The sequence below is a fragment of the Gopherus evgoodei genome, unplaced genomic scaffold (assembly GCF_007399415.2).
Source record: "Gopherus evgoodei ecotype Sinaloan lineage unplaced genomic scaffold, rGopEvg1_v1.p scaffold_32_arrow_ctg1, whole genome shotgun sequence".
Lineage (NCBI taxonomy): Eukaryota > Metazoa > Chordata > Testudines > Testudinidae > Gopherus > Gopherus evgoodei.
In genome coordinates this window covers 5,213,102-5,227,351 of record NW_022059994.1, presented here as the reverse complement: position 1 = coordinate 5,227,351, position 14,250 = coordinate 5,213,102, and the positions used below count along the sequence as shown (strand labels likewise).

The following is a 14,250-nucleotide window of genomic DNA, read 5'->3' as shown; positions in this document are numbered from 1 at the left end:
ACATAGCTTGGAAGCCTTAGAGTTCTGTCCATAGGTATGCCCCTAAAAGCCTTGCTGAGTCACAAAGTATATCTGTCTTCTCTCAATGGGTCAATTGAATAGCTGATGGTCTTTCGGCCATCAAGCAGACTAGGCAGTGCATTATCAAACTGTCTGAGGGTGTCACCCAGCAGCATAGCACAAGTTTTGTAATACATACCTATCCATAACCCAAAATACAAAGGTGATACAAACATATAAAATAGATTATCATATTTGGCTGATTATAACATTCTTGCAGATATCTTACATGGCATATCTGGCATAACTCATTGCCATTCTACAATATTGATATTCATAATATCCTAAAGTGTCCCCCAAATTCCACACAGCATCACATGCATAAGCACCTTTAATACCAGTGTAAGCAGAGTCAGGATGAGCTCTACCCTGACATCTGGTGGTGAATTATTGCGAGTGTGGAAAAGAATTTCAGGGGCTGATCTTGTTTGCATAGGCACACCCACCCCGCCTACCATAGCCCACGGCAGCCTAAAACGGTTACGTTGACAGCTCTGGCATCCCCAATTTCTTTGTTATTGGGGCAGGAGGAATAAAGTGTTGTCATCCTGATTATGTGAAAGAGGGACTATGAAACTGTTTTATGACAGAGAGTCTCAACATCAACTAAGTAGCACTCGCTGGACAAGGGACATGGGTTCCAAAACCCAGTGAACTGAGAGAGGTTAGAGACAGATATCTGTACCTGTTGGTGTGGGCTACTTGTGTGAGCCAGAAGCACCTATTGTACCTTTGTCTCTCTCCACTGTTGAATATCAGCTGCTTTTTGATTCCCTTAGGAATCTAGTTACAGGTTACTGAGCTGAACTCACTTTGGGCTAATGATGTACTAGCACTGAGGCTCGCCTGCTGTGAGCTGAAATCACTAAAGAGCTAAAATTACTGAGCTGAGATCATTGAGTGCTGTGCTAACCAGTGGGAGAGCCTGAAGCCATATTGTGGAACAGAGCAGTCGGTGGAGCAGAGCAGTTTGTGGAGACAGTTGGAGTGCCCACGGAGGGAGCAGAGCGGAGCAGTTTGCGGGGATGGCTGGAACGGATCAGGGGATGGCTGGAGGAGCAGAGCAGTTGGCAAAGTGGAGCAGTTTGTGGGAAGGTTGGAGCAGCCCACGGAGTGAACGGAGCTGAGCAGTTTGCAGGGATGCCTGGAGCAGATCACGGGATGGCTGATGGAGCAGAGCAACTGATGGAGCAGAGCGGAGCAGTTTGTGGGGATGGCTGGAGGAGCAGAGTGGAGTGGCTGGTAGAGCGGAGCAGTTTGTGGTGAAGGTGAAAGCAGAACCCCATGGGAGAGACAGGACAGTTGGCAGGGGACCACCTAAGGTGCCCCTTTCTACCGAGGATGGGGGAGGAGGGGCGGGAAACCCTGCAGATAGACTCTTGAACTCTGGGGCTGCACTGACCCAGGTCAGAAACTTTTGGGTTGCGGGACTTTTGGGACTGTGGGTGATTTTTGGCTTGCTGGACTCTTGGGACATTTGGGGTATTGGACTTTGGAGTCTTGGGGTGATTAGGGGGTTGCTGGACTCCAGAGCCCAGGGAAAAGGACACAGCCCAATTTCCTGGTGTGGGTCTTTGCTCATGATTTGGTCTTTGAACTCTAGCTGAGGTGTTCTCCCGATTTAATGCTACGTTGTTTATCTCATGTTATTAAACCATAACTTTACAAAGGGAAGCAGAGTCTGAATGAGCTCTCCCTGACTTCTAGTGGTGAGCTGTGGAAAAGGACTGCAGGAGCTGATCTCGTTTGCAGGGCACACCCACCCTGCCTAGGTGTTTAGCATGATGGGATTGCTTGCCCAAATAGACACTGTTGGCTGGTGTGAGATCCCCAGTCTCCTTGTTATTGGGGCAGGAGTAATAAAGGGTTTTTGTCCTTGCTATGTGAATCAAGGGTAACAGAACTGTATTTGGCATTTCCTCGACTAAACAAGGTAGGCAGGGGACATGGGTTCCAAAATCTAGTGAATAGAGAGAGAGAGGATAGATGTTTGTACCTAGGGGTGTGGGCCCTGTTTAAGGGTCCCAGACACCGTTTGACCCTTTCTTTCTCCATGGTATAATGAAAAACTGTTTTAGACTCTATTAAGAGTCTTGTTGCATGCTGTAGAACTGAAATCACTGATACCTAGGTCTGAGTATTAGACATATTTTGAGATAGTGTCTCTATTGCAAGCTACTGCCCAGTGTGCACCAGCAGTGAGATTCCCCTACTAACAGGTGAAATCACTTGGAGCTGTATTAAGTAGGGGGCTCTGAAAACATCTTGGCTGGTGGCTGGCACAGAAGCACAGCAAGTGGCCACCAGGGCGGCTGGCAGGGAGGCTGATGAAGAGGTGCGACAAGTGGCCAGCAAGGCGGCTATCAGAGAGGTGTGGCAAGTGGCCAGCAGGGTGGCTGGTGGAGAGGGCCAGAGCAGAGCCCCACAGAGAGGCACGGCAATAGGCTGTTTGGGCAAAGAGTAAGTGCCCGAGCAGCACAGCATGTAAGATGCCTCCTTACCCCCGCCCTTGCCTTCCACACAGAGTGGGAGGTGAACTCTGCGGATGAATCTCTGAACTCTGGGGCTGCACTGGCCAAGGACAGCAACCATGAGTGGGGTGCAGAGAAGGGTCAGGCACATGAAAGGGACTTTTGGGTTGCTGGACTTAGGAAGCTGAGGGGAAAAGGACACTGCCCAGCTTACTTGAGGGTGGGTCTTTTGCTCATGGTTTATATATAATGAACCCTAGTTGCGGTGTTTTCCCAAATTAATGCTGAGTTACTTCTCTCCTTTTTTAAAAAGTTTTTGCTACACTCAGACTCTGTGCTTGCGAGAGGGGAAATATTGCATCGTAGAGGCACCTGGGGCTGGTGTGTAATTGTCCAGATCAGTGAGTGAGAGTCACTTGTTGAAAGGGAACCCCTAGACACTGAACCCGGCCCTTGTGGCTGCCAACTCTGACAGCAGAAGGGTTACATATATAATGTTACAAAACACATTTCATGGTGATATTGTTGACCGGCAAGTTATTAGTTTTCAAACGATGCCTTACAAGGTATATTTGGTATAAAGATTATTAAAATAGAGTGGAGGGCGTGAATACAGGGGGACATGCTATCACAGCATGGTATCTCTCTGGAGTTGTTTAGTGACTCACCTCAATCGACCCCCACTGTTTGTAGCTCCTGGGGAGTTGTGGTTGCCCTCCCCATAGAGCAGGACACAAGCTTACAGAAGCCATTCATACATTTAACACACTGGTCCCCAAAACACTGCAGGGGGTTGCAATGTCCCAGATTCTCAGACCAACTCATGGCTCATGATCGTCTCCTCAGCACCAGCCTGAAATTTCTCCCCTTGCTGAATTCATCCCATTAGCTCCTGCTGCTCCCTGGTGCCTTTCATGATTTCTTGCCCTTCTGGGGTTTGCATCCTTCAGACTGGGTCATGGCTCCTTGCTGTATCCACAAACTGCAACCCCTTCCTTTCTGCAGACAGCCCCCCTGCAATCCCTTGGGTGCCATAGGTTGGCTTTGGCCTTGGGCCTTCTGTGTTGGTTTCCACGTGATGTTGGTGCTTCCAAGCTCTGTCCACCTCCGCTAGCTACAGCCAGCAATGCAGCTGTGCTGCCCTGTGAGATACAGACTGTGAGTGTTTTCATGCAAACCCAGCCTCTGAATTTGTGCCTGGGAGCCTCCCTTTGTGAAAATATAGCCCTAGAGACAGTTTGACACGCATTTTTTTTTTCAGGAGGCACCTCTCTTTCCCCTCCCTGCCCCAACTTTTGTGCTGCCCCTGTTTACTGACTGCTGATTTTCACATCTGCAGGCTGCACTTCAGGGATAGATTTCTTTAAGGCACTTTTGAATGTAAAATATTTTCTTATGTATCTTTTATAAAGAAACTGCAGTGCAAAAATGTGCAGTCCTGGAAAATCCAGGCTGTAGGGTGACAAGACAGCAAGTGTGAAAAATTGGGATGAGGGTGGTAATAGGAGCCTATATAAGAAAAAGACCCAAAAATTGGGACTGTCTCTATAAAATCAGGACATCTGGTCACCCTATCCAGGCTGCTAATTAAACAAATGCTAAGTATTCCAAATTTCAGAGGGTAGATTGTTGCTGCTTGAGTTATGTGCCTTCTCTGCATCTCTTTAGGTTCTTGAAGGTGCCTGATCTTCACTGTGTAACCTCGCTCTGAAATATATTTGTCGTACTCAGACCTGATTCTTAGGTATGTTGAGCTTTTTCCTAGGAATGGATTCTTAAAATAGCACAGCCACGTCTAGATGTACATGGTTAATCTATTCGCACTGTTCCAGAGCAGGGATTCAAACATGGCACACTAACCACTTGGCTATTGGATGGGGTTAGCTGCTGTTTCCTCCTCCAGTTGTCTTGTGAGCCTATCCTGAATTTTATTTATTTGTTTTTATTTTGGCTGAAACTATTCAGTGAATTCAACACCAGTTTGTGAATAGACTTGTTCAGTCCAAAACTGCATTTTTTGGCAAATAAACTATATATTGGAAAATTTTCCCCTAGTTCTACTTGTGATGTCTTTTCACTGGTTCTCTGTTCACTATAATCATCCAGCCCAGACAGGACCTGAATTTCAAATGCAAGAAAAGGCTTCTAGTCCATTTTTATCCACCTTATAAAAGAAGGGAGGAGAAAAGGGCATAAGTCCATTTTTTCCCTTTGAAGCTCACCTACGTTATTCATCATTCACATGACAGACTGACACTACAGAGGATTTGTCCTTCGCACACACAAGTGCAGAGCACTAATGTCACTGTCTATATCAGGAGAGCGTCTTTTTCACAAATCCATTTAGATACAGCACTGCAGGTTTCAAAATGAATCTGATCTGCTTTTATCACCCTGCAGCTGTTCCCTTCTGCAGGATCCACTACCTTGAACCTGGGAAACAAAAGAAATAAAATCACTGTTTAGTTTTTGAACAAGATTTATAGCAGCTTTTCCTCATTCTGTCATCTCTTGAATTTCTTCCTTAACACCTGAATTGTTCCTACAGTGCCCTGGTTGATAAGACTTCCTTGCACATGATCCTGTAGCTGGCTGGTGTTTTCCAGAAGTTGTTTTTCCACACAACTTGTTCACATTACAAAACCCAACCCTCAGGATTAGCTGCACTGTCGAAGTAAATCATCTCTTGAGGGTTAGGACTGATCACTCGTCTGTGCAGAGGACCATGCCTAGCAATGAACATCCCTTGCGCCCATAAGTAGCCTCTGCTCACAGCAATGCTGGAAAGCCAACAACCCCCTGCTCCCTGCTGGGCATCTTACGTGGACTCCAAGGATATCAACACTCACAGTGTTTGATTTAACAGGGAGCCGTCCACCCAAATCCTTTTTCTTGCAGGGAATGTAATGGTGAGTCCAAGCCAGATCTGGTTTGTATCTTTGGAAGTAGTTTGTATGAAAATCTGTAAATGACATGGAACAATAAACTAACAGGGAGAAAGGAGGTTATAGTGGTTCAGATGCTAGCCAGAGACTCAGGACAGCTGGATTTTATTCCCCTTTCCAGCCCAGACTCCTGTGTGACCTTGGGCCAGTAACTTAGCCTCTGTCCCTGCTGGGACAGAGTTAAGGTTGTGGTACGTTCTTTGTGGTCCATGTTGTGCTACTAGTGAAGTGTCTGCTGCCAGGTTGTAGACCATTGGTTATGTATTTAATTTTTCAAGTTCTTTGCTTTTTGGCTTGTGTAGGTACCTTGTGTATAGCGTAACCTTAACAGACACACAACTGCAGTTTTGTGCATTAATTATTACTGATGATGCTCATCTCCCCAGAGGTTTTATTTACCATCTCATCCTGATCCCGAATCATTAACAGTCGAGCATTCCTCTTTGAATAGACGTCGCGGCTCTTGTTCCAGGGAGTTTTTTCTTTAGACACCCAGTAGCATTTGTCTCTGTGCAGTAGCCAGTTTGGGGGGCAGAGCTTACACCCGGATCCTTCTGGGGGGGAATGGAAACATTTAATGGAGCAGAATTTTTGACAAGTGCTGAACTTCCTCCCAGTCAATCACAGAGCCTGCTTGCAACTATAACGAATACCCTTATTTTCGTTTGGGGACAGGTGCAATATTCAATCAGCAGGAGGCGCTGCAGCCAGGAGTGAGGGGTATGGGCGAGGATGTGACCACTCCAGTCCTGGAATAGCAGCAGCCAATGCAGGTCATGCTCAGCTGAGATTCTCCTTCACTTTCTCCCCTTAGCTATTGGGCAGTGTTGCTGTGCACTGTTTGACAGCCACTTCGAGTTTCGTCTTAGAAACGGTTGCTCTCTAGTTGGTGGATGTTGTGACCAAGTGGGAATTTTCCATAATACTTTTTGTATCTCTGTTTCTCCCAGTACTTGGCATTGCTGCCTAGTGGTTGCAGAAGGGTGAAATCTGCTCTTGGGATAGAGCAGGAGACATGGTGTTAGGTGACATGAATGGGTCATTAAAGGACTGGCTGAAACCAACACATATCAATGGAGGATCCAGAAAAACAATGAAAGCCCCAAGGACTGAACACCTAACACCACATAGGCAGAACATCTGAGCTCAGCATGGCTCTGGGGAGGACAATGGACCAAGAGGTGTCTGGTAGCTAGGTTAAGAACTGGCCTTGGGGTACAGAGAAGCTCTCACTTGGGACTGACAAGAAGACATAGAGAGAGAACCAACTAATAGATTTCACAGCAGCTTGGCTGTGTGGAGCGCTGGCTTGACCACCATAAGAACATAAGAACAGCCGTACTGGGTCAGACCAAAGATCCATCAAGCCCAGTATCCAGTCCTCTGACAGTGGCCAATAGCAGGTGCCCCAAAGGGGATGAACAGACAGGTTATCATCAAGTGATCCATGCCCTGTCACTCAATCCCAACTTCTGGCAAACAGAGGCTAAGGACACCATTCCTGCCCATCCTGGCTAATAGCCATTGATGGACCTATCTTCCATGAATCTAGCTAGCTCCCTTTTAAACACCGTATAGTACTGGCCTTTACAACACCCTCCTACAATGTTTGACAGTATGTTGTATGAAAAAATACTTTCTTGTGTTTGTTTTAAACCAGCTATCTATTAATTTCATTTGGTGGCCCCTTGTTCTTGTATTATGTATTATGAGAAGGAGTAAATAACACTGCCTTATTTACTTTCTCTATAACACTCATGATTTTATAGACCTCTATCATATCCCCGCTTGGTCACCTCTTTTCCAAGCTGAAAAGTCCCAATCTTATTAATCTTTCCTCATGAACCTTTTCCAATTCTAATATATCTTTTTTGAGATGGGGCTACGACATCTGCACGCAGTATTCAAGGTGTGGGCATACCATGGATTTATATAGAGGCAATATGATATTTTCGGTCTTATTATCTATCCCTTTCTTGATGATTCCCAACATTCTGTTCGCTTTTTTGACTGCCGCTGCACATTGAGTGGATGATTTCAGAGAACTATCCATGATGACTCCAAGATCTCTTTCTTGAGTGGTGACAGCTAATTTAGACCCCATCATTGTATATGTATAGTTACAACTATGCTTTCCAATGTGCATTACTTTGCATTTATCAACACTGAATTTCATCTGCCATTTTGTTGCCCATTCACTCAGGTTTGAGAGATCTTTTTGTAGCTCCTCGCAGCCTGCCTGGAACTTAACTATCTTGAAAAGTTCTGTTTCATCTGCTAATTTTGCCACCTCACTGTTTATCCCTTTTTCCAGATTGTTTATGAATATGTTGAATAGGACTGGGCCCAGTACAGATCCCTGGGGGACACCACTATTTACCTCTCTCCATTCTGAAAACTGACCATTTATTCCTGCCTTTTGTTTCCTATCTTTTAACCAGTTACCAATCCATGAGAGAATCTTCCCTCTTATCCCATGACTGCTTATTTTACTTAAGAACCTTTGGTGAGGGACCTTGTCAAAGGCTTTCTGAAAATCTAAATACACTATATCCACTGAATCTCCTTTATACGCATGCTTGTTGACCCCCTCTGTCATGAACATACAGCTAAGGGTAGCATAAAATCCATCCTTTACCTGTAAAGGGTTAGAAAGCTCAAATAACCTGGTTGGCACCTTACCAAAAGGACCAATAAGGGGAGAAGATTCTTTCAAATCTGTGAGTGAAGGTTTTTTGTTTGTGCTTCTTTGTGCTCTCTCTGGGACAGAGAGGGACAAGGGCAGGAAAACAACATCTCCTAAAGCCATATCTGAAATGAGCATCTAAGATTACAAATTGTAAGTAATAGCAAGGAAATGCATTAGGTTATTTTTTGTTTTAGCTTGTGAATTTTCCCTGTGCTAAGAGGAAGGTTTATTTCTGGTTTTTGTAACTTTAAAGTTTTGCCTAGAGGGAGATCCTCTGTGTTTTGATTCTTACTACCCTGTAAAATTTATCTTCCATCCTGATTTTATAGAGGTGCTTCTTTTCTTTTTTCTTTATAATAAAGTTCTGTTTTTAAGAACCTGATTGGTTTTTAGTCTAAAAACCCAAGGGGCCGGTATGTGCTCACTTTGTTTATCTATTTGGTTGGTATATTATCCTCCAGCCTCCCCAGGGAAGAGGTTGAAAGGACTTGGGGGCATATTTTGGGGAAACAGGAACTCCAAGTGATCCTTTTCCTGAACCTTTGTCTAACTCACTTGGTGGTGGTAGCATACTGTCCAAGAACAAAGGAGATTTGTGCCTTGGGGAAGTTTTTAACCTAAGCTGGTAGAAATAAGCTTAGGGGTCTTTCATGTGGGTCCCCACATCTGTGCCCTAGAGTTCACAGCTGGGAGGGAACCCTGACACCCTTAAAGAATTCTAATAGATTGGTGAGGCATGATTTCCCTTTACAGAAACCATGTTGACTATTTCCCAACAAACTATGTTAATTTATGTGTTTGACAATTTTGTTCTTTATGATAGTTTCAACAAATTTGCCAGGTACTGAAGTGAGACTTACTGGCCTGTAGTTGCCAGGGTCACCTCTGGAGTCCTTTTAAAAAACTGGTGTCACATTAGCTATCCTCCAATCATTTGGTACAAAAGCTGATTTAAATGATGGGTTACAGATGACAGTTAGTAGTTCTGCAATTTCACATTTGAGTTTCTTCAGAACTCTTGGGTGAATCCCATCTGGTTCTGTGACTTGTTACTGTTTAGTTTATCAGTTTGTTCCAAAACCACCTTTAATGACACCTCAATTTGGGACAGTTCCTCAGATCTGTCACCCAAAAAGAATGGCTCAGTTTTGGGAATCTCCCTCACATCCTCAACAGTGAAGACTGATGCAAAGAATTCGTTTAGTTTCTCTGCAATGGCCTTATCGTCTTTGAGTGCTCCTTTAGCATCTCGATTGTACAGTGGCCCCAATGGTTGTTTAGCCGGCTTTCTGCTTCTGATGTATTTAAAAAAAAATTGCTATTACTTTTGGAGTCTTTGGCTAGATGTTCTTCAGATTCTTTTTTGGTCTTTCTAATTATATTTTTATACTTCATTTGCCAGAGTTTATGCTCTTTTCTATTTTCCTCATTAGGATTTATCTTCCACTTTTTAAAGGATGCCTTTTTGCCTCACTGATTCTTTTACTTTGTTGTTTAGCCATGGTGGCTCTTTTTTGGTTCTCTTACTATGTTTTTTCAACTGGGGTATACATTTAAGTTGAGCCTCTATTATGGTGTCTTTAAAAAGTTTCCATGCAGCTTGCAGGGATTTTACTTTTGGTGCTGTACCTTTTAATTTCTGTTTCACTAACCTCCTCATTTTTGTGTAGTTCCCCTTTCTGAAATTAAATGCTACATGGACTGTGGCATAGCCTTTGCTTCTCTGTGCTAACCTAAGGACTCCCCAGTGCTGCATTCCTGTTGACTGGTAAACCCTACTCTGGTTTTAAAAGGCTGCCTGGCATCACTGCAGATACTTGCTGAGGTGCGTTAGTCCCTGAAGAATGTACAAGTCCCTGACCTGGAATCTATCTCAGTTGGACTCACTGGGCATCAGAACTGCTGGAGTCTAGAGACTTAATTGTGAAGGCGTGGAGACCAGGTAGCCTACCTTTACGGAAGAGTGGGGCCCTTTGCAGATCTGGCATGCCAAAGGGGTCCCTCCAAGAGCCTGTTCAAAAAAGCTGGGCCTGGCACAGATCCTGTGGCTCCATGACTGATGTAGATAACACTGAAAGAACTCTAGCTTGCAAAGGCAAACACTCAAAAGTTCGGAAATGCCAGGTTTCTAGTTGCCTGTGCAACCTTAATTCTGTCCCTTGTGGGTCCATCTTGTGCACTGAATGAGGCAACAATAGTATATGATAATGTAACTAAAGATTGTCTATTAATGCATATGCACAGAGGCAGGATTATCTATGCCCCATAAATCTGTCATTTCCTGACTTCCAAGTGCATGATTTTGCCTCCTGAACAGTATTTGAATGGAATTTCCTACTTTAAAAATAAAAGAACAATAATTCTATGATGTGCAACTGGAGCCACACGCCCAGCATGAATCATCACAAGGGTCTGAACTCTGAACCGTCGCACAGACTCGATCCCTTCAGCAACAGGCAGACTGCGTTAGCTGGTGGTAGGAAAAGGCTGTGATGTGAGGGGAGGGGCTGTTGGGTTCAGAGGCTGTCAGAAGGCGCCCATCTCAGCTCTTGCCCTGTCTCTGGGGGAAGCTTATGGGGCAAAAGCTACATGGTCAGGAGCGTGGCCTTCCCAGCTACAGCTGGTCTGCCACGTCCCAGTGCAGTGTGGTCCAGACACAGGGTGAGCCCAGCACTTTAGAAGGCTCATGCTGTTATTATTTTAACACGTGACCAAGCTTTCCTGAGGCTCACAAGCAAGATGGGAACCACCACCATTTCCAAAGTTCACATCTCAGCAGAGCCTAAGTGAAATTTCTTCAAACAAAGAAAATGCCCTTCTCCAGCCTGAGTACTTTCCCTGTGCCGAATTTTCGAAGGTCTGCTGTGAACTATAAGGTGCAAGAGCTTCTTTAAAAAGTCAGAAGAAATTTTTCCAGTGGAAAGTGTAAGTGATGTCTGTATTTAGGTTCCCTACCAGCTGCATGCTATAATTAGTTTGTAAAACCCTTTGGGACAAAAGATCTACCTACACAAGTAGGATATTTAATACATTTTGTACTGTACGCAGTGAGTGTTACCCCAAGTGACCACTAGGTGTCACTGAAATATGGGGAAGCAGCTGAGAGAGCAAAGGAGCAGAAATTACCTCTTGAGTTGCTGGGTGGAGGTTCACATAGAAACTGTTTGAAGCAGAATGGAAAAGCCTTCAGCTCAGTGCTGCAGTTATATCCGTTGCTGGTTCTCTCGTTGGCACTGTCATTCCCCAAGATCTTAAAATTTCCTTTTGACGGGAAAGAAAGAGCATGATTGTGAACCAGAGTTCACTATTCCGAGTTCGCAACCTGAGACTGAGTGTGTGTGTGCAAAACAAACACGTGCACCTGCTATGACAAATGTAGAGTAGGGAAAGAGAAAGAACAAGACAGAAACTTTCATTCATTGCACACTGTAAGATGCCTTCCCTTTTCCCTGCACTCTTAACAGTGGAGTTGCCATAGCTGGATCACAGGGGTTCATGTATCAAGCTCTTAGCTACACATGGTTATGTAATATTCTGCTCTGCTTTGGAATGATGAAGCATCCACGATTTTATTTACAAATGTTTTGGAATCGATAACCCTGATTCAGTGCAGGGGGCTGGACTAGATGACCCCATGAGGCCCCTGCCAGCCCTATATTTCCAGGATTCTAGGAACAAGAAAGAGTCTTTGTGGAAATGTGAGGGAAGAGGAAATCTCGGGGTGCAGCATTACACACAAGTGAATAAATAGCCTTGAGTTACTCACCCCACATGCCCATCGCTACCACAGCTCCCAGCAGGACGATGTTCCAGCCCAGCCAACCCCCAGAGCCATCTGATGCTAGGGTGACCTGGAAGAGTCAGTGTTTGGTGAAACACCTGCATATAGAGCAAGAAATAACAGTGACCAGCTGCTTTCCAATGGAGCCTGTGCAGCAGCCTCCGACGGGGGTTATATTCCCCCTCACATGATAGCAGGATAATTAAAAACCTGTCAGTCAAGGAGCAAGTCACTCTTAGGGCAGCCCTGTGACTAACCAGATGAAATACTGGAAGCTGATGAGCATGTGAACACCAACCTCCTGTTAGCAACATCTCAAGTTAACAACATGGTTATGTCCCACTTATGGGTATATTCTAACGGTGACCATGTGGCTGCATGGCAAGTCTCTGCTTCAGTCCCCCCAGGCCTTGTCTACTTAGTCCAAGACGTCACAGGGGCCTGGAGGAGCAAAGGAGCATGCTTCTGGCCAGTGATTAGCTGCCAAAATCTTAACAACCGGTTCCCTATAAAAAGTTCTGATTTAAGGGGGGAGGGGGGAAGTGGGGGAGGGGCAGGGGGAGACATACTTGTGGGGCCGGGGGCCCCTGCAAGGGCTGGGGAAAATTGCCCCCCCCAGCGGCCCTGGAGCTCACAGCCCCCCTGCCTGGCCTTAACTTGCCTGCAGCTCAAAGCAGCAGGACAACTCAGGAGCTCAGCTGAGCTGCCCAGCTGGTGCCAGTGGCTGGCCACGCTGCACCTGGGGGGTAAAGGGAAGGGGCCGGGGGAACCTTAGCCTCCCCAGTTGGGAATTCTGGAAGCAACAGGATGGTCCAGCCCGCGGACTGGAGTTCTTTGCCCACCTCCTGGCCCTTTAACAACTGCTTCTCCACGGAGGTCTAATTTTAGCAACCGGTTCTTGGGAACTGGTGGGAACTGGCTCCAGCTCCTCTCTGCTTCTGGCAGAGCCACGTGAGGGGGAAGCCACCTGGCAGTTAGTCAGAGTGTCACAGGGCTGGAGAAAAGAGGGAAGTTGTCTCAGAACAGACAGACAGACTGACAACGTGACAGCGTTGAACTACCTGTGACCGGGTTCCCTGTCCCCAACCCACCCGCCTGTGAACACAAAAATCCTGTCTGTCTCCTTCATACCTGCAACCCCATTCAAGCTGCTGTGATGACCTTCCCCTCCTTGTCTCTGTCCTGGAATCCTTTGCTGCCACCCCTGCAGTATGGGCACTGTGAAGCCAAGAGGTGCAGCTTTCTGAATGGTGAGTGGGGAAGGAGAAGGGAATTGGCCCTCGGCTGTGGCTGTTGGGTCAGACAAGATCTGGCTGGCACTTGGGATGGTGAGCCAGGTGTGTGGTGTAGGGTTCCTGAGAGAGCAGCAGCAAGGGGCCATAATTTGCTGCCACATGTGTCCCTACTGGGATCAGGCAGGGATGACAGAGAGTGAGGAAAGGGTCTGGAAGGGTGCAGCAGCTGCTCAGTGAGCACTCATCCCCACTACAGTGTCAGCCATGCTTGTTCTAGCCTTTAATTCCAGCAACTGATGGTGTGGCTGTGGCAGTTTGTGTATGATCCCTAGTTGCAGTTTTAAAAGCACCATTTTCTTTTGTTTACCATTTCTTCCCGGTTGTAGGAATTGGGATTTCTTGGAACAATCACTGCTCTTCCTCTGGGTGTTGCTTGTTAGACAGCCAATAGCATTTGTTCTTTAGTGGCAGCCAGTTCCAGGGGCAGAATTTGCTCCCAGGTCCCTTCGGTAGCTGGATTGGGGATGAAGACGAGGGTTCTGAATAATAAACACTTCCCATACAGTAATTTGAGGGACCATAATGCTAAATAATTTGCACTGAATGCAGGAGCTACTCTCTCAAGTTCTCTAGTTTGGGTTATCCAGGAGGTCATATTAGATAAAGTGACCACTTCTGTTACTGTAATTTTATTTCTATATCTTTTGGTGTAGATAGGATGCATCCTGGAAATACGAAAGGTGGGTGGAAGCAACCAGACATAAATATGTTCAGTCTGTTATGGATTTTAGGGGAAAATTTAAGAGCAGAATGAGTTAATAATCAAAAGGGGCTAGGGGAAACCTGAAGGGCTTTTACAAATGTGTATATAAGCACTAAGAAAGCATTGGATGCAAATCTTATTTATCTGGGAAATTCTACAGGGAAACATAAGCTAGGGCCTGACCCAACTCTTGTAGAAATCAACTCCCATTGACTTCAGATCTAGCCCATAGACCAATAGGGCTGGTCAATATTTTAACTTTTTTTGCAAATATTATTGAATGAATGAAAACTTTAAACTTAGTTC

At 45.5% G+C, this 14,250-nt stretch overlaps 1 protein-coding gene across 1 annotated transcript; it reads right to left on the bottom strand.

Moving 5' to 3' along the window:
- Window positions 1-4,802: 4,802 nt before the first annotated feature.
- Window positions 4,803-11,944, bottom strand: LOC115640698 (killer cell lectin-like receptor subfamily F member 1). The gene is made up of 5 exons (XM_030543572.1): window positions 11,932-11,944; window positions 11,292-11,426; window positions 5,876-6,030; window positions 5,381-5,493; window positions 4,803-4,964 (listed from the first exon to the last, which is right to left on the bottom strand). Exons 1-5 carry the CDS (start codon window positions 11,942-11,944, stop codon window positions 4,841-4,843), a joined length of 540 nt encoding a protein of 179 aa, XP_030399432.1. The 3' UTR covers window positions 4,803-4,840.
- Window positions 11,945-14,250: the final 2,306 nt, after the last annotated feature.

What these genes read in the sequence shown, in the direction of transcription:
- LOC115640698 (XM_030543572.1), bottom strand. An exon ending in TCCACCCAGCAACTCAAGAG is followed by an intron (nt 6,031 to 11,291) that starts GTAATTTCTGCT and finishes ATTCCCCCCCAG; the next exon opens with AAGGATCCGGGTGTAAGCTC. An exon ending in TCCCTGTTAAATCAAACACT is followed by an intron (nt 4,965 to 5,380) that starts GTGAGTGTTGAT and finishes TTTGTTTCCCAG; the next exon opens with GTTCAAGGTAGTGGATCCTG.